The sequence below is a fragment of the Epinephelus fuscoguttatus genome, linkage group LG7, assembly GCF_011397635.1.
Source record: "Epinephelus fuscoguttatus linkage group LG7, E.fuscoguttatus.final_Chr_v1".
Classification (NCBI taxonomy): domain Eukaryota; kingdom Metazoa; phylum Chordata; class Actinopteri; order Perciformes; family Serranidae; genus Epinephelus; species Epinephelus fuscoguttatus.
The window spans coordinates 40,226,568-40,248,734 of NC_064758.1; the positions used below are offsets into that span (position 1 = coordinate 40,226,568).

The following is a 22,167-nucleotide window of genomic DNA, read 5'->3' on the forward strand; positions in this document are numbered from 1 at the left end:
CGTGCTCTATCTCCACCTAGCGGCCATTAAACATATTTTTAAAATTATTAAAGCAACACTTACCTTTCTGGAAATTTAACACGTTCCTTTGTTTAGGTTAAAATGCTAATAATGCAGTCCTCACCACTAGATGCCACTATACACCTATGGGTCGGCTGTGTCTCAGAGGTAAAGTGGGTCATCCACTAATTGGAAGATCAGTGGTTCAATCCCCGGCTCCCCGTGGCTGTTCCACCAGTGTGTGAGTGCATATAAATGGTTAATGAGCAGCATTTGGCACCATGGCAGCCTCAGCCACCTGCATGTGAATAGGTGAATGTGACATGCAAAGTTAAAGCGCTTTGAGTGGTCGGAAGACTAGAAAGGTGCTATATAAGTGCAGTCCATTTACTAAATTCCCCTAAATCCTACACACTGGACTTTTAAATTGAAGGCTATTATAATAATAGATCTATTTTTATATCAGAATTAAAGCCAAACTAAAACAACTGCCAGCAACTCACACTGTGTGTAAGAACTGAAGACATTTTTGTGCAGTCGTTTTATCATTTTTGCAAATATTTGTCACTTATTTGCACATTATTTTCCTGTTCATGTTTTCTCTTATTTGCTGGTGTCTGAATAACATATCACTCATTTGCAAATGCTGGGCAGATCTGAGTTACTGTGACCAAGACACTTTAAGCTACTACTTCCACTCCTACACATTTATAGTTTCACAACTTGTGATGCAATTTCCAGTATGATGTCTCGGTTTTATCTCTGTGTTTATGAAAATTGCAAGCACAAGTGAAACCAAGGCTCTCAGATAAGGAAACACATCTCTGTCATGACTCATTTCTTATGCAATCTCCCTTATCTTTATTGATGTCATTACAAAACGTACTGTTTAACTCAAATGAGTAAGTAATGGACGCTTGTTTGTGCAACAGAAAGGAAAGGAGAAGCAACGGAAGAATCCAGAATCCAGAAGGCATTATCTTTTAATAAAGCACTGCTGTAGTCCTGAGCTACAACCACAGGGTGATGCTAACGAGCAAATGATACCAAATGATGTTTCAGTGGCAAAGAATCCTCAGGTTCAACCAGTACGGAAGCGTATTGCATTCACTTGACAAATAAAAAAAAGCCCTGTTTTTCTGAGTAATTTTTTCAGCTTTTGGAATGTATTTGTGGAGTCTGAGGTCTTGTGTAAGTGTAACTGATGAGATTATTTTGAGTAACCAGGACATTTTATCGCAAATGACAAAACTGTTTATGTCTAACTTTCAGCTTTGAGCATGAGACATAACGTTTTACTTCCCTTCTGGTGTATTTAGTCTTAGAATCAGGAAACACAAAACCTCAGAAGAACAAAAGAAAACTTATCCGACCAGCTATCTTGCAATGTAAGTGATACAAATATAATTTATTTGTTGAGCAATATCCTTTAAAAAAAAAATAAGGACAACTGGGAGGGATATAAAGAAACTCCCATGGATGCTTTCATTTACTAGGAGCTCAAAACATCCCTTACACAAGACCTCAGACTCCACAAATACATTCCAAAAGCTGAATTGATGCAGCTGTTTCTCTATGTTGCAGAGCTAGGAAACAATTATGCTACAAGGTTCTTCTGTCAGTAAAAACATATATATATAACATATGTTATAACATAACATATATCTGGAGAGAGGAAGTGGAAGAAGAAGCGCAAGTCATTTTCACACGTGGCAATGTTGCTGATGGAGACAGTTTTTTAAAGAGACACTTCTGGTTTAAGTTTGATCAAAAGCAGACAAAACAAGTAACTAATGAGCTTGACATTTTAATTAACAGCTGTTTACTCTTTGATTGTGACACTGTGGAGTTGGAAAACATTATTACTACACCAAATAAGGAGATGTTTTATGTTACATTCACTCACTGGCCACTTCTTTTCAACTGCTCGTTAACACAAATATCTAATCAGCCAATCACGTGGCAGCAACTCAGAGCATTTAGACATGTAGACATGGTGAAGACGAGCTGCTGAAGTTCAAACTGAGCATCAAAATGAGGAAGAAAGGTGATTTAAGTGACTTTGAACGTGGCATGGTTGTTGGTGCCAGAAACTGCTGATCTACTGGGATTTTCACACACAACCATCTCTAGGGTTTACAGAGGATGGTCCCAAAAAGAGAAAATATCCAGTGAGCCAAAATGCCTTGTTGATGCCAGAGGTCAGAGGAGAATGGCCAGACTGGTTCAAGATGATAGAAAGGCAACAGGAAGTCAAATAACCACTGGTTCCAACCAAGGTCTGCAGAAGAGCATCTCTGAAGCAACAACACCTTGTCCAACCTTGAAGCAGATGGGCTACAGCAGCAGAAGACCACACCAGGTGCCACTCCTGTCAGCTAACAACAGGAAACTGAGGCTACAGTTCACACAGGCTCACCAAAACTGGACAATAGAAGATTGGAAAAACGTTGCCTGGTCTGATGAGTCTGGATTTCTGCTGCCACATTCAGATGGAAGCATGGATCCATCCTGCCTTGTATCAACGCTTCAGGCTGCTGCTGCTGCTGGTGGTGTAATGGTGTGGGGGAGATTTTCTTAGTACCAGCTGAGCATGGTTTAAACACCACAGCCTACCTGAGTATTGTTGCTGACCGTGTCCATCCCTTTATGACCACAGTGTACCCATCTTCTGATGGCTACTTCCAGCAGGATAACGCACCATGTCACAAAGTTCACATCATCTCAAACATGACAATGAGTTCACTGTACTCCAATGGCCTCCACAGTCACCAGATCTCAGTCCAACAGAGCACCTTTGGGATGTGGTGGAACGGGAGATTCTCATCATGGATGTGCAGCCGACAAATCTGCAGCAACTGTATGATGTCATCATGTCAATATGGACCAAAATCGAGATCAGGGAACCAGGGGCGCTAAAATGCTCACTCATTCCTGGGTTGTAGGACTCATCCCTGTGGCACTCTACACCTGCTGCTTCATCTAATTGCTAACAGCGGTTTACACTTTGATTTTAATACTATGGAGTTGGAAAACACGCCCCACCAAAAAAACTTGTCCCTTGTGTTGTGCAAACATAAAATCAATTCCAGCAATATGCATAATTAAAAGCAAAATGGAGACACATTTTGAAGTGTTAACCCTTTTTGACACAAACTGGGTTTGCACATTTGATGGTGGTGGCAAAAGATGTGGACAAGACATTCTTATTACACCAAATAAAGAAATGTCTTATGTTATATAGATAAGGGCTGTGCATGAATAAATCAGTATCCCTGTTACTTTTTACCCTGTTACTTATATTTTTTGCCTCTTTTTGGGTGGAGTAAAAATTTGTTGTCCTCAGCACTGGTTGTGTTATAATGTCAGAATGATGCTGACAGATGATTAAAAAAAAAAATTGTGCATAAAGAGTACCCCAGGGATGACGTTTTTTGGGCCGACATGGAAGTTAGCGTTGCTCTGATTCCTCCGTCAGAAAGCTAATGGGGTTTTTTCCCACTGGATTTAGGATTATTGCAGAAAATAAGCTCTGTAGCAAACGTTTATGACACTTCCACATTTCAGCAACATAATCTTCACAAATGAACAACACCTTCATGATTATTGAAGCCTAAATGCAGTCACCAGAAGTAAAAAGCTTAAAGGCGCCGTATGTAAGAATGTGGCCAAAACAGTTATTGCACTCAAATTCAAAATACTGCCGCGAGTCGTGTCCGCCCCCCTCCCCTACAGATTCGAGATTGCTGAACAGCGGCACGCTGGAGACTGATTTGTTTGCCCACAGGTGGCTGCCATGGCAGGGCCGCAATGCCACGTCCTTGATCTTCGGTTTTCCAGCGGACCGTTCGAGCAAGTCCGGCTTCTCTGCTGCTAACGCTGCTGCCGGGATACAGCTGAGGAGGAGCCGGCTGCTAATGCTATGTACTGGGACACTGCTAATGCTGCTTGCCGTGCTGCTAACGTTTGTTTCTCAAAAAAATCAGTCGGGTCGATGACCCACCTGCACATGGGCTACAATGTATGATCGAAAATGAATAACATTTGAAAGTACAAAAAAATAGTAAATCCCTGTGCACAGCAGCGCAGTGCTTCTTCTAGGTGCCAGCTGGTGCAGGATAAATCACAGTCAAGAGTTCAAAAACTTCCAGCGCACACTAGAATATTTCGCGAATCTGATGACGCAACAAGCGAAATGCGTTGTTCGCTCCTTTTGTTGTTAAACATTTTTGAATAAACTCTGTGTCAATCCTGATATTCTAGTGTGCGCTGGAAGTTTTTGAACTCTTAACATTTGAAAGTATTCGAAATGTCCATCCCCGTCTAGCTATGATGCTAGTTAGCCAACTTTGGCTACAGCTTACCCGTTGAGGAGAAGAGTAGCCACTTCGACATCCGATTTCAAATTCTTCTCTGCTTTAAACTGTCTCCACCGTTCAAAAGCATCTCCTATAAAGACCCTCGCTTTGCCTCGAGTTTTGTCTTGGCGTTTTTGGGAATCATAATGAGGTTGTTTGGGTTTAGTCGCACCATCAGCCATTGTAGCTCAGTCATAACTGTAACTGATGCTGAGACTACTGACTGTGTGACTGGTAGACGGTGGTGGGTGGCGCAACAGGCCAAAACACAAATTCAAAACATAAACATGATTTGCAGACCCTAAATTTTTTTTTAAATGTGAATATTCAGGCTGTACTATTGTTGTCAGTGAGATCAGTATGTTATATGAACATTATTCCTTAGTCTCTGTGACATATTAGGAGGATTTTACGACTATTTGCTTTAGATTTCTTACATATAGCTCCTTTAAGGTTAGGCTATAAACAAACTACACTACGGTTGCATGACCTAACGTTATCACCACAACAAGACTGTAAAGCCGTGTTCATGAGTGGGGTATTTACAGACGTATTTTATGTTGTCACTCAAAATGTGAAAGTCTCTTAAGCTTGTGCTAACCACAGACCTTAATTCAGGCGTCTAACCAAAAACTCATTCAAAAAGACCCACTGACTTTGAGACAAGGGAGTGCTAAAATGCTAACTTATTTCCAGATTTTAGGACTCATTCCTGTGGCACTCTAAAGCTGTCGTAAAGAGGATAAAATCTCCCTGGGAAGGTGTGCTCCCAAGGCCCCCAAGGTTTGGGCTGAGCCACCAGTTTCAAAACTGATGCCTTCAAATGTCTTTTGTTTTGTCTGACCAACAGTCCAAAAACGAAAAGACAGCCAGTGAGCGATCATGTCAAAGCATCAAACCCTCACCTCTAAGAAGATGCCATTGTTGCTTAAAATACATACATTATTTACAATAATTATCTGTAGTCACTCTGCAGAAGGGTCCATTTCAGAATCATATATACCTGTATTATTAATGTGTTCATTTATTTATCACTTTCATCTTGCAACTGTTAAAGGTGGAGGTTATTTCAGGACATGGCAATGTTGCTGATGGAGACAATTTCAGAGACACTGCTGGTTTACATCTGTAGCCAGAGCAGACAAACAAATAATTTTGATTTAGTACTATAGATTTGGAAAACATGCAAAAAAAACTACCTTGTGTTGTGTAGAAATAAAATCAATTCCAGCAATATGCATAATTAAAACCAAAATGGAGACACATTTTGAAGTGTTAACCCGTTTTGATGGCGGCACGGTGGTGTGGTGGTTAGCACTCTCGCCTCACAGCAAGAGGGTTGCCGGTTCGATCCCGGGTGTGGGAGCCCTTCTGTGTGGAGTTTGCATGTTCTCCCCGTGTCAGTGTGGGTTCTCTCCGGGCACTCCGGCTTCCTCCCACAGTCCAAAGACATGCAGATTGGGGACTAGGTTAATTGGAGACTCTAAATTGTCCGTAGGTGTGAATGTGAGCGTGAATGGTTGTTTGTCTCTATGTGTCAGCCCTGCGATAGTCTGGCGACCTGTCCAGGGTGAACCCTGCCTCTCGCCCGATGTAGCTGGGATAACCTCTGAAGATGAATGAATGAATGAATGAATGAATGAACCCGTTATGACACAAACTGGGTTTGCACATTTGATTGTGGTGACAAAAGATGTGGACAAGACATTGTTATTACACCAGATAAAATAATGTTTTATGTTATATATGTCATATAGGCTGCGTGTGAATGAATCAGTATCCCTGTTACATGAGAAAAAGTCGGTCACAGACAAAGAAATGTACAATAAAAAGAGATGATGATTTTGTAGGGCTGCAACTAATGATTGTTTTTAAGTTTTATCAGTTCCTCATTTTATCTATAAAATGTCAGGAAATTGCAGAAAATGTCTGGGGGAAAAATCCAGACTCTGTGCTATCTCACATAACCTAATATTGTGTTCACTTCAGAGGACTGAAGACAGGGGTGTAAATATAGACAGTGCAGGCAGTGTGGTTGCACTGGGGCCCCTGAGGTGAGGCCCTTGCGAATGATTCATATTGACACCTTGGAACTGCACCTGTGTTCAAGTAAGAACTCCTATTAAATTAAAAATGGTGCCATTTGCTATGGGCTATATTCCCCTTTAAAAAATGCAAACCCATCTCTCTTGTGAATCTAGAACAAAATTATACTCAGTAACATCTAAGTTTCTATTTGATCATGTGATAGAGCAATACCATACAGTAGCTAGTTTAGATACAAGATATGTCAAGATGAGCCTGGTCTCACTCCGAAGTTGTCAAAACCCAATGCTTGGCCAGTGACTTGCGGCATCAGAAACCAACGAAAAAAGGTGTCCTTTAACATCATCATGATACGCAGCCAGTCCTGTTATAGCGTCAGGGGGAAATGTGGCAAGACAAGGACGAAAGTTGAGACAACAAAAGTCCGAGTGGGGTGTTCGCATTCTCGGAACCCATCGGCTGTATTCGGTGTCTGACTTCCTGCAGGTGGCGATACAGCCTCTGGGGGCAGACCCCCGATTTTTTTGGCATTCCGGTATGAGGAAGCGAATTTCCATTCCTGACTTCTGTTTATATATAAGTAAATATGCCGAACCATTGCGATGGATTCAGAGTTTGCAGTGACGCCAATTATGTTCCGCCTCATTAGTTCACCGCACGGAGCGTTTAACCTGGCAACAACTGCAGTCAAATGTGATTGATCAATATCATGCGGACTACAAACAGCCTACAACCGGAAACCAGGGCTCTTCTGCTCTTCTTCCGGAGGCAAGATCTCCGGGGTTTGCCTACAGACTCTACGTTCACTGAATGTAGAGTCTGTATATAGAGACCAGGGTGTTCGCATCCCATAAGATGCTAAAGCCAAACCTTGTTCTTTTTTCCTAAACCTAACCATGTGTGTTTGTTGTTGAAGGGAAAAAAACATCAATTTGCAGTGTTGTACCACCATAGTGCTTTTATTTTGAAAGAGAGTACGTAAACGTTAAATTTCCTGTGAAAAGAGAAGTGTGTTTTGAAAGAAGACAATGCATGTAACAGGCAGAACTTGACACGGTGTCCCAGAACGTCAACCAACACTCCCAGGGTACCTTGCACGTCGTATGTGGACGTGGAAAGTCCATGACCAAACGTTGACATGTGACGAGGTTGTAGTGAGAATGTGTTGTCCAGACTGACAAGCTGAGCACATCTACACACACACAAGCAAAAAGCATGACTGTAAGAAAGGACAAGAGAGAAGTAAACAAGTGGAAAAAGTAGCAAGGCTTCCTAAATTAGATTCCTTTGGCTTTTTTTGCCAGTGGTGTGTGTGTGGGCGCCTTATAACTACTAGCTGGCATGCATTAGGGCCCATCACTGTGGCGTGCACTGGGGCCTGTGGTAACTACCTTACACCACTGACTGAAGGCCACATTACTTGGGATTGTTGGCAAGCCTTGGTTTGCCATTAGAGCAGCCCACACTGAAAGAGTTTCACTGTAAAATAACAGTAAAATACTGGCAGCAGGCTGGCAGTATTTTACTGTGACATTCTTTACAGTGTGCTGTAAGTTTACGATGGCAGTATCTTAGTATATTTTGTAATAACTGTAAATCATGTTGATTAATCATCCCTTGCATGTAAATTAACAGTTAAAGCGGTAAATAACTGTAATATACCAGTATAAAACAGTATTTGTATCGAATTACTGTAAATTTATGGTGAATAACAACTGTATCTTACTGTAATTTTTATAAAAATTGAATTGAATCTTGTGTCTTGTGTCCAACGTGCTGACGTATTGCCGTAAGCAAGTTGTGTCATTTCCGGTGTTTCTGTGACAGCGTCTGTGTACTGCTCTAGTGAATTCTACTAGCCTGCTTTCTGCTTTCTCACTTCAGTTGCTTTAACATCTACTTCAAGTCTTAACCCACACTGGTTCTGTTTAAGCACTTATAGCTCTCCTCCTTTTTACAACTTCCCTGTTAATCTCTTAGCTTTTGTTTGCACGTTACTAGCCTTGGTAGCTACACTAGCTTTACAGTTAGCGATGGCTTCTCCCTCTGCTCTTTCTTGCTCGGTGTGCCAAATGTTTAGCTATGCCTCTGCCTCCTTTAGCGACAGTGTTAATTGTAACAAGTGTAGCTTATTTGCTGCATTGGAGGTGAGGCTTAGTGAATTAGAAGCGCGGCTCCGCACCATGGAAAACCATTCTGTAGCTGCAGTAGTTAGCCAGCCCCCTGTAGCCGGTACGGAGCCACATAGCATAGCCTCCACTAGCGGTCCTCCGGTAACACCCGTTCAGCTGGGAGGTTGGGTTATGGTTCGCCAGAAGCACAGCTCCAAGCCAAAGCCCACGGCTCACCACCAGCCTGTTCACGTTTCCAACTGCTTTTCCCCACTCAGCAACACACCCGCTGAGGATAAAACTCTGGTTATTGGCAGCTCTATTCTGAGGAACGTGAAGTTAGCAACACCAGCGGCCATAGTCAAATGTATCCCTGGGGCCAGAGCGGGCGACACTGAATCAAATTTAAAACTGCTGGCTAAAGCTAAACGTAGATTCACTAAGATTGTTCACGTCCGCGACAATGACACCCAGTTACGCCAATCGGAGTTCACTAAAATTAATATTGCTTCGGTGTGTGAATATGCAAAAACGATGTCAGACTCCGTAGTTTTCTCTGGACCCCTCCCAAATCTGACCACTGATGACATGTTTAGCCGCATGTCATCATTTAATCGCTGGCTGTCCAGGTGGTGTCCAGCAAACAATGTGGGTTTCTTTAATAATTGGCAAACTTTCTGGGGAAAACCTGGTCTTATTAGGAGAGATGGCATTCATCCCACTTTGGATGGAGCTGCTCTCATTTCTAGGAACCCGGCAAATTTTATTAGTAATTCAAATCCCTGACAACCCAGAGTTGAGACCAGGACTCAGAGTCACAGTCCTATACGCTTCTCTGAGCTTCTAATGCAATTACCCAGCCATAGTTTTCATAGTTTTATACAAACGGTGTCTGTCCCCCGACCGCCTAAATTATTTAAATCTAAAATTAAATAAAGAGGAGTTGTGCATAACAACCTCATAAAAAGTAAAACCTCTTCTGTGACAGAAAGACAAAACAGGAGAATTAAATGCGGACTGTTAAATATCAGGTCTCTATCATCTAAAGCAGTGTTAGTAAACGAATTAATTTCAGATAATCATATTATTTACTCAGTCTTACCGAAACCTGGCTATGTCCAGATGAATATGTTAGTCTAAATGAATCCACTCCTCCCAGTCATAATAATACCCACATTCCTCGAGGCAGTGGCCGAGGAGGGGGCATTGCAGCCATTTTTAACTCTAGTCTGTTAATCAACCCTAAACCTAAACTAGATTATAATTCATTTGAAAGCCTCGTTCTTAGTCTTTTACATCCGACCTGGAAAACCTCGCAGCCACTTTTATTTGTTATAGTGTACCGTGCTCCTGGCCCGTATTCTAAATTTGTTTCTGAATTCTCAGAATTTTTATCCAGTTTAGTTCTTAAATCAGATAAAGTTATTATTGTAGGCGATTTTAACATTCATGTCGACGGAGTTCACTACTTCCTACTACTACTACTACTACCTCAATTACTTCCTTCAATGACTTGAAATTGATAACCTAACAGTCTTTCCACAGAATCCCTCGCTGTTGGATCATTATTTGATTACTTTTGATTTCTTTTTACTCGATTACACTCCACTCAACAACAGTTACTATACTAGATGTTTATCAGATAGTGCTGTCGCAAAATTTAAGGAAATGATTACTCCGTCGTTAAATTCAATACCAAGTCCTTCAGTAACAGACGTTTCCCGTGCCGACTTTAACCTCTCCCGAATTAATCATCTTGTCGATAGCTCCGTAGGCTCGCTGCGAATAACACTCGACTCTGTAGCTCCTCTTAAAAAGAAGTTAACAAAGCAAAGAAAGTTCACTCCTTGGTATAACTCTCAAACCTGTAAGTTAAAACAAATATCGCGAAAATTTGAAAGGAATTGGCGATTAACCAAACTGGAAGAATCTCGTTTAATCTGGGCAGACAGTCTTAAAATGTATAAGAGGGGCTTCCACAATGCCAGAGCAAACTATTACTCAGCATTAATAGAAGAAAACAAGAACAACCCCAGGTTTCTTTTCAGCACTGTAGCCAGACTGACTGAGAGTCAAAGCTCTATTGAGCCTTGTGTTCCTTTAGCCCTTAGCAGTAATGATTTTATGAGCTTTTTTAATGACAAAATTCTAACTATTAGAGGCAAAATTCATGACCTCCTGTCCTCAGATAGTACCTATCTAACCTCAAACACAGCTGTAAAACCTAATATATATTTAGATTGCTTCTCCCCAGTTTCTCTTCAAGAATTGACTGCAGTGATTTCTTCATCTAAATCATCAACGTGTCTCTTAGACCCCATCCCAACTAGGCTACTTAAGGAGGTCTTTCCTTTAGTTAACACTCATATATTAGATATGATCAATATATCCTTATTAACAGGCTATGTACCACAGTCTTTTAAGGTAGCTGTAATTAAACCTCTACTAAAAAAGCCCACCCTGGATCCAGAGGTGTTAGCCAACTATAGACCAATATCAAATCTTCCCTTTATGTCAAAGATCCTTGAGAAAGTAGTAGCAGACCAGCTGTGTGATTTTCTTCATGATAATAATTTCATTCATCTTCTAACCACTTCATCCTCTTGAGGGTCGCAGGGGGGCTGGAGCCTATCCCAGCTACATCGGGCGAGAGGCAGGGTATACCCTGGACAGGTCGCCAGACTATCGCAGGGCTGACACATAGAGACAAACAACCATTCACACCTGTGAATTCACATTCACACCTACGGACAATTTAGAGTCACCAATTAACCTAGTCCCCAATCTGCATGTCTTTGGACTGTGGGAGGAAGCCGGAGTGCCCGGAGAGAACCCACGCTGACACGGGGAGAACATGCAAACTCCCCACAGAAGGGCTCCCACACCCGGGATCGAACCGGCAACCCTCTTGCTGTGAGGCGAGAGTGCTAACCACCACACCACCGTGCCGCCCGATAATAATTTATTTGAGGAATTTCAGTCAGGATTTAGAGTGCATCATAGCACTGAGACAGCACTAGTTAAAATTACAAATGACCTTCTCATTGCTTCAGACAAAGGACTCATCTCTGTACTTGTTTTATTAGATCTTAGTGCGGCGTTTGACACTATTGACCATCAAATTCTACTGCAGAGACTGGATCACTTAATTGGCCTAAAAGGTTCTGCGCTAAGCTGGTTTAAATCTTATTTATCTGATTGTTTTCAGTTTGTTCACGTTCATAATGAGTCATCCTTACGTACTAAAGTTTGTTCTGGAGTTCCGCAAGGTTCTGTACTCGGACCAATCCTGTTTACTCTATATATGCTTCCTTTAGGTAACATCATTAGAAATCACTCTGTAAATTTCCATTGTTATGCGGATGATACTCAGTTGTATTTATCTATGAAGCCAGAAGAACGTAATCAATTAACTAAACTTCATAATTGCCTTAAAGACATAAAAACCTGGATGAGCACCAATTTCCTGATGTTAAATTCAGACAAAACTGAAGTTATTGTTCTTGGCCCCAAACAACTCAGAGACTCTTTATCTGATGACATAGTTTCTCTAGATGGCATTGCTCTGGCCTCTAGCACTACCGTAAGAAACCTCGGAGTAATATTTGATCAAGATTTGTCTTTTAATTCTCATTTAAAACAAACCTCACGGACTGCATTTTTTCATCTGCGTAATATTGCGAAAATTAGGCCTATCCTGACCCGAAAAGATGCAGAAAAATTGGTCCACGCTTTTGTTACCTCTAGGCTGGATTACTGTAACTCTCTGTTATCAGGTAGCTCTAGTAAGTCCTTAAAAACTCTCCAGCTAATTCAGAATGCAGCAGCACGTGTACTAACAGGAACTAAGAAACGAGATCATATTTCTCCTGTTTTAGCTTCTCTGCACTGGCTCCCTGTAAAATCCAGAACTGAATTTAAAATCCTACTGTTAACTTATAAAGCTCTAAATGGTCAAGCTCCATCATATCTTAGAGAGCTCATAGTGCCATATTATCCCACCAGAACACTGCGCTCTGAGAACGCAGGGTTACTCGTGGTCCCTAAAGTCTCCAAAAGCAGATCAGGAGCCAGAGCCTTCAGCTATCAGGCTCCTCTCCTGTGGAATCATCTTCCTGTTATGGTCCGGGAGGCAGACACCGTCTCCACATTTAAGACTAGACTTAAGACTTTCCTCTTTGATAAAGCTTATAGTTAGGGCTGGCTCAGGCTTGCCCTGTACCAGCCCCTAGTTAGGCTGACTTAGGCCTAGTCTGCCGGAGGACCCCCCTATAATACACCGGGCACCTTCTCTCCTTCTCTCTCTCTCTCTCTCTCTCTCTCTCTCTCTCTCTCTCTCTCTCTCGTGTCCTATTACTGCATCTTGCTAACTCAGCCATTCTGGATGTCACTAACTCGGCTTCTTCTCCGGAGCCTTTGTGCTCCACTGTCTCTCAGGTTAACTCATATCACAGCGGTGCCTGGACAGCGTGACGTGTGTGGTTGTGCTGCTGCCGTGGTCCTGCCAGATGCCTCCTGCTGCTGCTGCCATCATTAGTCATACTTCTACTGTTATTATACACATATGATTATTGTCACACTTGTATACTGCCAGATATTAATATATTATTATTAATTATAATATTATTACTTTCATTAATGTTGTTGTAAGCTACTGTCATTATCGTCTGTCCTGCATCTCTCTCTCTCTCTCTCTCTCTCTCTCTCTCTCTGTCTCATTGTGTCATACGGATTACTGTTAATTTATCATGTTGATCTGTTCTGTACGACATCTATTGCACGTCTGTCCGTCCTGGAAGAGGGATCCCTCCTCAGTTGCTCTTCCTGAGGTTTCTGCCGTTTTTTTCCCCGTTAAAGGGGTTTTTTTGGGGGAGTTTTTCCTTATCCGCTGTGAGGGTCCTAAGGACAGAGGGATGTTGTATGCTGTAAAGCCCTGTGAGGCAAATTGTGATTTGTGATATTGGGCTTTATAAATAAAATTGAATTGAAAATTGAAAATACTGTTCAATATTCATCCCTTAAAGGTAAATTAACAGTTAATGCCTGGTTAACAATTACAAACAGTAATATAATGGTATAAAACAGTATTTTATGTTGGTTTATTTATGACAAAGACTAAATTGTAGATGATTTGTCAGCTACTGAACCTACAATATTACATCCCATCTTAGTTGATTTATATTTTGTATGAATCATCTAAATCTGAAAAGTAACAAGAGATGTCAAAAATGTGATAAAGTTAAAAGTATATTGCCTCCAAAACATAGTGGAGTGGAAATATAAAGAAGCACAAAATGCAAATACTTAAGTAAAGTACCTTAAAATTGTACATAAGCTGAGTACTCCAGTAAATGTACTCAGTTAAATTACATGACCTTGTGAATGCACCTCTTTGAAATCTCCTTGCTGTTAATAGCGGTCTATTTTGACTCATTAAACATAATGATTTAATAATGACATGTTTTCTGCAGCCAGCATGCAGAATACTTTACATAAATACTATATGTGGTTTGGTGTCACCGGGTTTGACATAATTAATTAGCCCGGCGGTAAAGCTCATCACATGGGCGCAAAGCTGTAGCCATACAGGGCCCGTTAATCCTTCTACCAACTGGAAGTGTCTGTGTGTTAATGCTACCCACAGATCCGTGCTCCTCACAGACCCCCAGCCTGCTGTACTTGTACAGTCGCCTCACGGCTCTCTGAGGCTGCTTTTTGCCGCTTTGTGAACGAAGGCGTGTCCGGGGGAGTAATGCATATAATAGGCAGGCGCGCAATAGGCTTGGGCTCCCCAGTCCTTAGCTTTCTCTGCACCAGCAGACTCAGCCGCAGGCTCTCTACGATGGCCGAGATCCCCTCCGAGCAAGTGGTATTCAACAAGCCAAAGGTACGTTGTCAGCCGGTGGTACTCTGCAAGTGTAGGTATTAATAATTTAAATGGAAAGGAGGTGAATTATTGACAGGCGCCACTGGGTTTTCATTCCTGGTTTACACACGTTGCGAATGCGTTAACACTGCCTCAGTCCCAGAAAGAAGATGAAGAATGGTTAGAAATGTAAAGACAAAGATTAAATGTTAGATTGAAAACAGTGTTAAACGCTGAAGGTGTGTGTGTGTGTGTGTGTGTGTGTGTGTGTGTGTGTGTGTGTGTGTGTGTGTGTGTGTGTGTGTGTGTGTGTTTGATGGTTGTAAAGCACGGAAGGACATTTGTTTCAGTTTAACACGAGACAGGCACCACTGTGATGAATGAAAACATGAGTATTTATTTTAACAGACGTGTTTCTGTTTTTACTCAGCAAACCCACACACTTTTGGATTGTTTTATTAATAGAATTTACACTACTATGGAGCAAAGAAACTGGGCTCATTCTGAACTTGTATGCAGCTTTTGATCAGCTTGTGTAATTCTGCATTAATGTATAGTATATTATAATTCATGCCAGCTTCTCCTCACAGCAACAGAAACACAGTAAACACTCAATTTTGTCTATTTTTTCATGGTAGTTCTTTATTGTGTTGCTAGCAGGGTGACACCTGCATTACACAACAATGCCTTGAGGTAAACAGCACATTTAGGCTGTTTTTCAGTTTGACATGATGAGGCAGGCAGCTGTGAAATGTATACGCACTGTATAGCCTACTCACTATATTCTCACTGGTGCCCTTTGGAGTCTTGGGGCTGACGGTGCACACACCTGCTCTGTCCAGGAGCTGGCAGCTGATAAGAAGACAGGAAATTACACATGCAGTACTGTGGGCTCTACAGTGTGTGTGTGTGTGTGTGTGTGTGTGTGTGTGTGTGTGTGTGTGTGTGTGTGTGTTGGTGTGATCATAAATTTTAAAAGGAGAGACCATAGGGGAGGGGTGGCTTCTTGCAGAGATAATGTCATTAAATATTAATTTGCTGTTGTGGAAATGATACCATTAAGGGGGTCGTTGTTGCAGTGACCATCAGTTCACCATCCATGCTTCATGTGCTGACAGCTGTCACAGTGTAGGAGCTACAGGGCTATTAAGATGTGCAAGCTTGTAATAAATGGAGTTGGTAAACAATCATTTTCATTGCCAGTCATCGTCTTGATTATTTTCTCAGTTAATTGATTCCTTGACAGAAAATGGTTAAAAACAGCCATCAGGACTGAATAAAACTCACATTTGGTAGAAACGATTTCCGCACACTTACATTTGGACAGTGTTTCGCTTTAAAGTGAAGCCAAGGGCGTAATATTGCAGGCAGGGCAGTTGCACTGGGGCCCATAGAGGTTCATGTGAAATTTTAAGGGTGCTTTCACACCTGCCCTGTTTGGTTCGGTTCAGTCGAACTCAAATTTGTTTGCCCCCTGAGTGCAGTCCGTTTGGGCAGGTGTGAACACAGCAATCACACTCAGGTGTGCACCAAAACAACCAGACCGAGACCTTCTTGAAGAGGTGGTCTCAGTCCGGTTACAAACGAACTCTGGTGCGGTTGGTTTGTGGTGAGAAGGTGTTCTGACCTGAATGTGAAGCAACTGCAGTCACATGACACATTGTTTGGGTTAAACATGAGCATGTTACAGTCCTGGAGGATTATTAATGTGCACCTCCTCCTGTACTGCCTTAATATGCACATTCAGCACATCCAATGCATCAAAACATTGTTTTCTAGTTGGAGCCGCGCCTCGTTTTCAAACTGTATGCTTTGACTAAAATGAACAATGACAGCAATATAGTCCACGATGAGCAGCGCTAAAATCAACCTGCATAGTTGTCCCTCCATTGTGACATTAGAAAGTGTCACATTTATCTTGCAAGTGTACTCTTCTTCAATGTTTGCTTTACTTCCTGGATTTTTCCTGCATGGAAATTCTGACCAATCAAGAGCAGCTTTCTCACACAAGGCATTTGATCTGGTCCGCTTGTAAATGCTGCCGTGAGAACACAAACCAACTCTAGGAAATTATTCAACCTTGGAACAACATGATCTCCATCATAACTGTGAATAAACAATTAAAAAAAACTATAAAATTAAATGAATGACACCTTATTTCTATTGGTATTTTTGTCAAATATATGCGATGATTTCTGGGTAATATGTATGTTGGTGTCATCCAATGTCAAGTCACTACTTGATCATGTTACACTAAGCTTTGATGGTAGCTTGGTAAGGTGAATAACAAGTAAGTGGCGTGCCTTAGGGTACCGTCCTAGCAGCGTAACTACCTTACGCCTCAGAGTGAAACTGCAAACCAGCTTAGACTTACTGATGACTCAGCACCTTGCCAAGACCAAGCTGGGTGGAGCTGTGGTTGTTCTTCCTCATAAAACTCACATTTGACATCTTTTTATGTCAAATGTTTTCCGTCCAACCAACAGTCCAAAACCCAAAGAATATTCAGTGTATAATAATGTGAGTAACAGAAAAAAGGAGCGAGCGAATATTTGGCGTTTTTGCTGAAAAACCATTAATTGATTATCAAAATATTTGCAGATGATTCTTTTGTTGATTGACTAATCAGACTACTCCGTTTTGGTTTGAGTTACACTCTGGTACAGCTAAATTTGACAGAAGCAGGGCCTCAGCTACTGGTAACGTTATTTGTCTTGATAAATCATTTGGTCTATAAAGTGTCTGTACAAATATTTCTAAATGTTAAATGTCGTCTTTTTACCCTAACAGTAGTCCCAAACACAGACATTTAAGTTTACTTCAACTTAAGACAAAGAAATGAGTACCACTAGTGGTTATATTCATTGCTAGTTAATGGAACGACTATTTTCAAATCAAAATCAAATCAAATCAAGTTTATTTACATAGCACATTTAAATACAACCTCAGTTGACCAAAGTGCTGCACGAAATTAAAAGAATGACACACAAATTTAAAACAGAATAACAGCAGTAAGAACAATTACATACATAAAAATATTATGAAATACTAAAGTATTAAAACCACTACAAACAACCAAAGGCCATTGAAAACATCAACATTTTAAGATTTGTCTTGAAAGTGTCAATGGAGGGGAGGATTTCCATCATCAGTCAATTCATCATTTGGCATATAAAATGTCAGCAAATTGTCACAGTCCAAGTGTTGATGAACATTATTATTGGAAAATACAGGCATCAGCAAGAAGTTAAATTTGACAGGAGCTTAAAAACGTAGTGTTGATTTAGTCACAACTGGAACTCAGCGCCTCTCTAGATATAAACTTTCTATGCTTTGTGGCCTCACATTCAAACGAGTATAAACTCAGCTGACATATGTCTTACCACAGTGTGTTACAGGAAGTGCTGAATGTTCTGATAGAGATTGCCTCGGGACTTCCTGAAGTTGCAGATTGGTTAACCAGCTGTAAAGCGTCTGAAGGGTCACTGACAGGCTGTGCCTTTAAGGGAAGAAATAAATGTAAACAACAGAGACGCCCAGACTGCTTAACATTATGTTGTAAACGTCTGATCTCAAGATCGTTTTCTACTCTTGTTTTTTGTCCTGTGTCACACAGATGGGCTCAGCTGCACAACGTCTACATGCTTTTACTTTGTATAAAAGTAATAAGGTGATAAGGAAGCAGGTTATAAAAGCAGCTGGTCACAGTTAGGGGTTGTGTTTACTATCTATTAACAGGTTATTGTGTGGTAATTTGTTCATTAATCAATGAATCATTTGGCTCACACATCATCAGAGAATAGTGGAAAATGACCCTCAAGTTTCAGATGATCTCTCCAAATCCAAAGAGATGTCTTCAACAGACATTTTTCGTAGCCCATGTAAAATTTTTGAGGTGGCAAACCAAAACCAGAAGCCATGACTGAATTTCAGGGCTTCACTTATGCTGTTAAAGTACATTGTCAATATGGAGGGTTAAGGGATCGCACTCGGATATGCTTTGGTTTCGTATTTAATAGTTAATATTACTAATTATCTAATGTGCGTAGACTAATACCAGAACAGACAACATTTTGAGTTCCACAATAGTCCTGTATTAATTTGTTGTGTATCTACATGTTAGGTGATTAATTGTTCTTCAAATAGAGAAATATACGACTTGAATTTGAAGGAGTATCTTGATTATAAGGAACAACATTTTTAGCAGAAACAAACCTCATGTTTCAGGGAGACTTGTGGGTACCCTTAGAGCCCATTTTCATTCAGATATCTTAAGGTGAGAGTTAAAGTTACCCAAATGAAAATGGCCATGCCAGTTGTTCCCTCACCAAAAATATTTGGCCAGACCTAGGAGCTTTCTTTAGGCCCCTTCATCACAATCTATGCCTGCATGTTTGATGCCGATAGATGCCTTAGGTTGTCTAGTTTCATGAGATACCACTACCCTCACTCTAGCTTAAAAAATGGGGGCACAACTGGTCTTCAAATGTTTTTTGTTCACCCAAAACCAGAAGAAATCCAATTTACAATATAGTTTTATTCACAAAAACAGGAGAAATGGAGTAAATCTTCTCATTAGTTGATCCTAAAGTAGACATTGTTGGAGTTTTCTTTTCTTAAATAACCTAAACAATTAATCACTTATCAAGATAGTTGCCGACTAATCCTTCAACAATTTATGAAACAATTAGTTGGCTTACCGTGTCAGCTTTGGCTGTAATACACCAGAAATATTTGGTTTACTGGAAGCTGTTGGCAGATTTACTTCTTCTTTTTTCCCTGCTTTTTGAACACACACTGTGGAGAAATATTGTTTTTCATCACGTTATCATTTCACAAAGTACACTGTCAGTAAAATTTGTGTCTGAAAAGGAACTTGAGTCAAGACGTTCCAGAAGTTATGTCAACTGACAATCTGGCACACCTCCTGTAGTGACTCGTGAGGACATTAGACAACATAAAATCATGTTGAAACAGTCACTGAGCTAAAGTTTGAAACATTAAGCTCTGCTCGGGCTTCAGGATATAAATATCAAAACAGTTCAGAGCTGCGTCATGGCCAATAAGGGGATCCCCTCATTTATTTTAATGCATACAGTAAAATCGCTCTCCACCCTGATGGCTCCTTTGAGGAGATTGTGATGTTGTAAATTCTGGCATGGAGCAATTTTCTCCATAAATTCCCTCCCAGTGTTTGGACCTTTACCATGTTTGATTTTTGATATCCTCAACATGTTTTGCCCTGAATCTTTCCTCTTCTGAAATGTGAAGGTTTTCCATGAGAACATCTGGAGGCAGCTCAGCTGAGGTCGTGGAAAGGCTCTTTGGTTGCTTTCTTAAACTTTCTAGATCCAACAGGGTGTTGACATTTCAACTGATGTTTGAATGTGTTTTTAGAATCAGTGACAAATTAAAACCCCCTGAGCCTTAAATCTGAAGTATTTAGAGTATTGATTCTTCGCAACAGTTTGGTAGAAAACTGTGTGTTCATGTAGGATCCCAGCACTCACAGTCAGAAGTTAATAAAGAAAATCAGATTTCATTATCATAAAGGTGGCAACATAAGTTTAGAATCTAGAATAAACTGAGGCTACAGAGGAGGAAACTTTGCGGTTGCAGGCCAAATATCCATAACCGTGCCAATTTTCTTCTTCCTCATGGCTCCCGACCAGAAATAGAAATTAAATGTCTGCTGTCGAAAATCTTTTAGTTAAAGCTCACCCTGACTGATGAGCAAAGTTTGGGCCTCAGTTGTTGAAGGAGGAGCGTAGATTTATCGGTGTCATCTGCCTGAATAAATCACTGCTCTCAGCGCTGGAAAGGGAGCTAGGACACTTAATCTTCTATGACCCTCCTCTGGCCTTTCCACCATTCGTTGGCCAGTCATGCGTGCTGCATTCATGATGGGCCGTAGCCAAGGCATTGAACTGCAACACCACCGCCAACACTGCTCTCTCTGGCTGCTCTCATTTCCAACACTACTGGGTTTCTTCAGCTTTTTGCTTCTAAACTCCAGTGTGCAGTGAGGCTCAGATATGTGGCTATATCCATCTGAAAATATTTTGTTTTAATCGATAGTTGATTTAATTAATCATTGTTTGACTTTCTCCTCCACAGGTTGAGCTGCATGTGCATCTCGATGGAGCCATCAGGGTGCAGACTATTTTCGACGTTGCCAAGTAAGTTAGTTAAGAGATCAGCAAACTTCAATGCTACTTTACAGTTTTGTTGATTAACTTTATTTGTGATAATTATGAACTGATTAAGTAAAATAGAGCACAACTGATAAATCTCCTGATTAGGTTCGTCAGTCGTCTGCTAAGTTACAAGAAATGGTTGTATAGTGGTAAATGCTCGATACAGAATGTCTCAGGTATTTTAGAAACATGTTACAAAGATCACAGGTTTGTTTTACTTCCTGCTAAATGTGCTCAGAACAGGTCATAATTCTTAAATGACTAAATTAATGGGATCCTTAAAAAATGTGTTTATTTTAAGAAATGTATGGTTTATATTTTAAAGTTATATTGAATTATATTTTTGGCCACTAGGGGGCAGCGCAACAAGCTTTAAACACAATTTTGATGTATTATCATCTCATAAAACTGACATGGTGAACATGGTGGCAAACAGTTGCCTATATGTACTGTTACATCATGGACTGTCCACGTCTACATAAGATGTGCAAGGTACCCTGGGTGCATTGGTTGTTGACCTTCTGGGATTTAACCTTCCGTTAAACTTTAACAGCGACTGGCTGCGAATCATACTGATGTTAAAGAACAGCTTTTTTCGTCTGTGTCTGATGCCGCAAGTCGCTGACCAAGTGCCGGATTTCGATGACTTCAGAGTGAGACTGGGTTGTACATAGACATACCTATCTCATGCTGTGCTAATGCTAAAGAAAAGTCCGGCTGAACCCAACCTCCTAATTCTGCACAAAGGGACAAAAAAATGCTCTGGGTCATTTCTTTTAAACCAGTCTCAATCATCTGGGGTGGCACTAAGCCAAGGATTCAGCACTGGTGCAAAACAGTGTCTGAGGGAACTTATTTGGTAGAACATCTGCTTGTGGGGAAATGAGCCCCGGTTTTAAAAAGGCTAAATCTTTGCAAAAAGGGAACACCACATAAGACATTAGAATATGTTTTGGTATGCAGCTTGGAGGTTGTTGTCATTTCACACACAACCATGCTTACGAGAATTTTGGAGTTGGGAAATTGGCAGATGGTGGAAGAGGTGGAAGCTTGATTGTAGAAACTGTTGAATATTTTTTGGGGCACGCCATTTTTGGATTTGTCTGTACGTATATTTTTAGTAGGGCTCCTACCCACTGTTTTATAAACGAGACCCCAGATCCGGAGAGCCAGACTACCTCAGCAGACACACTAACATTTGTTTGGCCCACATTCACTCTCTTTTAACTCCATTTTTGGTCTCCACCATCTCCTGAGGGAAATTTCTGTCTCTTAAGCTGCTGAATGCTCCACTATGCTCATCAGCTGGTTGCTAACTTTCAGTCTGCTGTTTGATGAGGCTAGGCGGGTAGTGTATAGCGGGTTTATCAGAGTATTTTGGCCTAAATTGCCTGTTCCATCGGAAAATGGCGCAATGAGACACCATAAAACGGAAACAATGAGCTGAAAGACACTGAAATACTTTGGAGAGCTGAGGGGAACTGCAGTCTGGTGATAATTCTCTCTCCTTTTACGTTACACCGCGTCATCAGATGCATTGGTAACGTAAAAATATAGATTAGAGCAGCTTTAACTCTCAAATATTGGTA

At 40.9% G+C, this 22,167-nt stretch overlaps 2 protein-coding genes across 2 annotated transcripts in view; one reads left to right on the forward strand and one right to left on the reverse strand.

The window, feature by feature from the left end:
- The window catches only part of gdap1l1 (ganglioside induced differentiation associated protein 1-like 1), a 263,078-nt gene that overhangs the window by 34,640 nt on the left and 206,271 nt on the right, over positions 1-22,167 (reverse strand). The gene's annotated exons all lie outside the window — the stretch shown is intronic.
- Positions 14,176-22,167, forward strand: part of ada (adenosine deaminase) — a 32,260-nt gene continuing 24,268 nt past the window's right edge. The window contains exons 1-2 of the mRNA XM_049581420.1: positions 14,176-14,402; positions 20,499-20,560. Coding sequence (XP_049437377.1) covers positions 14,268-14,402; positions 20,499-20,560 — 197 coding nt within the window. The 5' untranslated portion in view covers positions 14,176-14,267. The remainder of the gene's footprint in view (positions 14,403-20,498; positions 20,561-22,167) is intronic.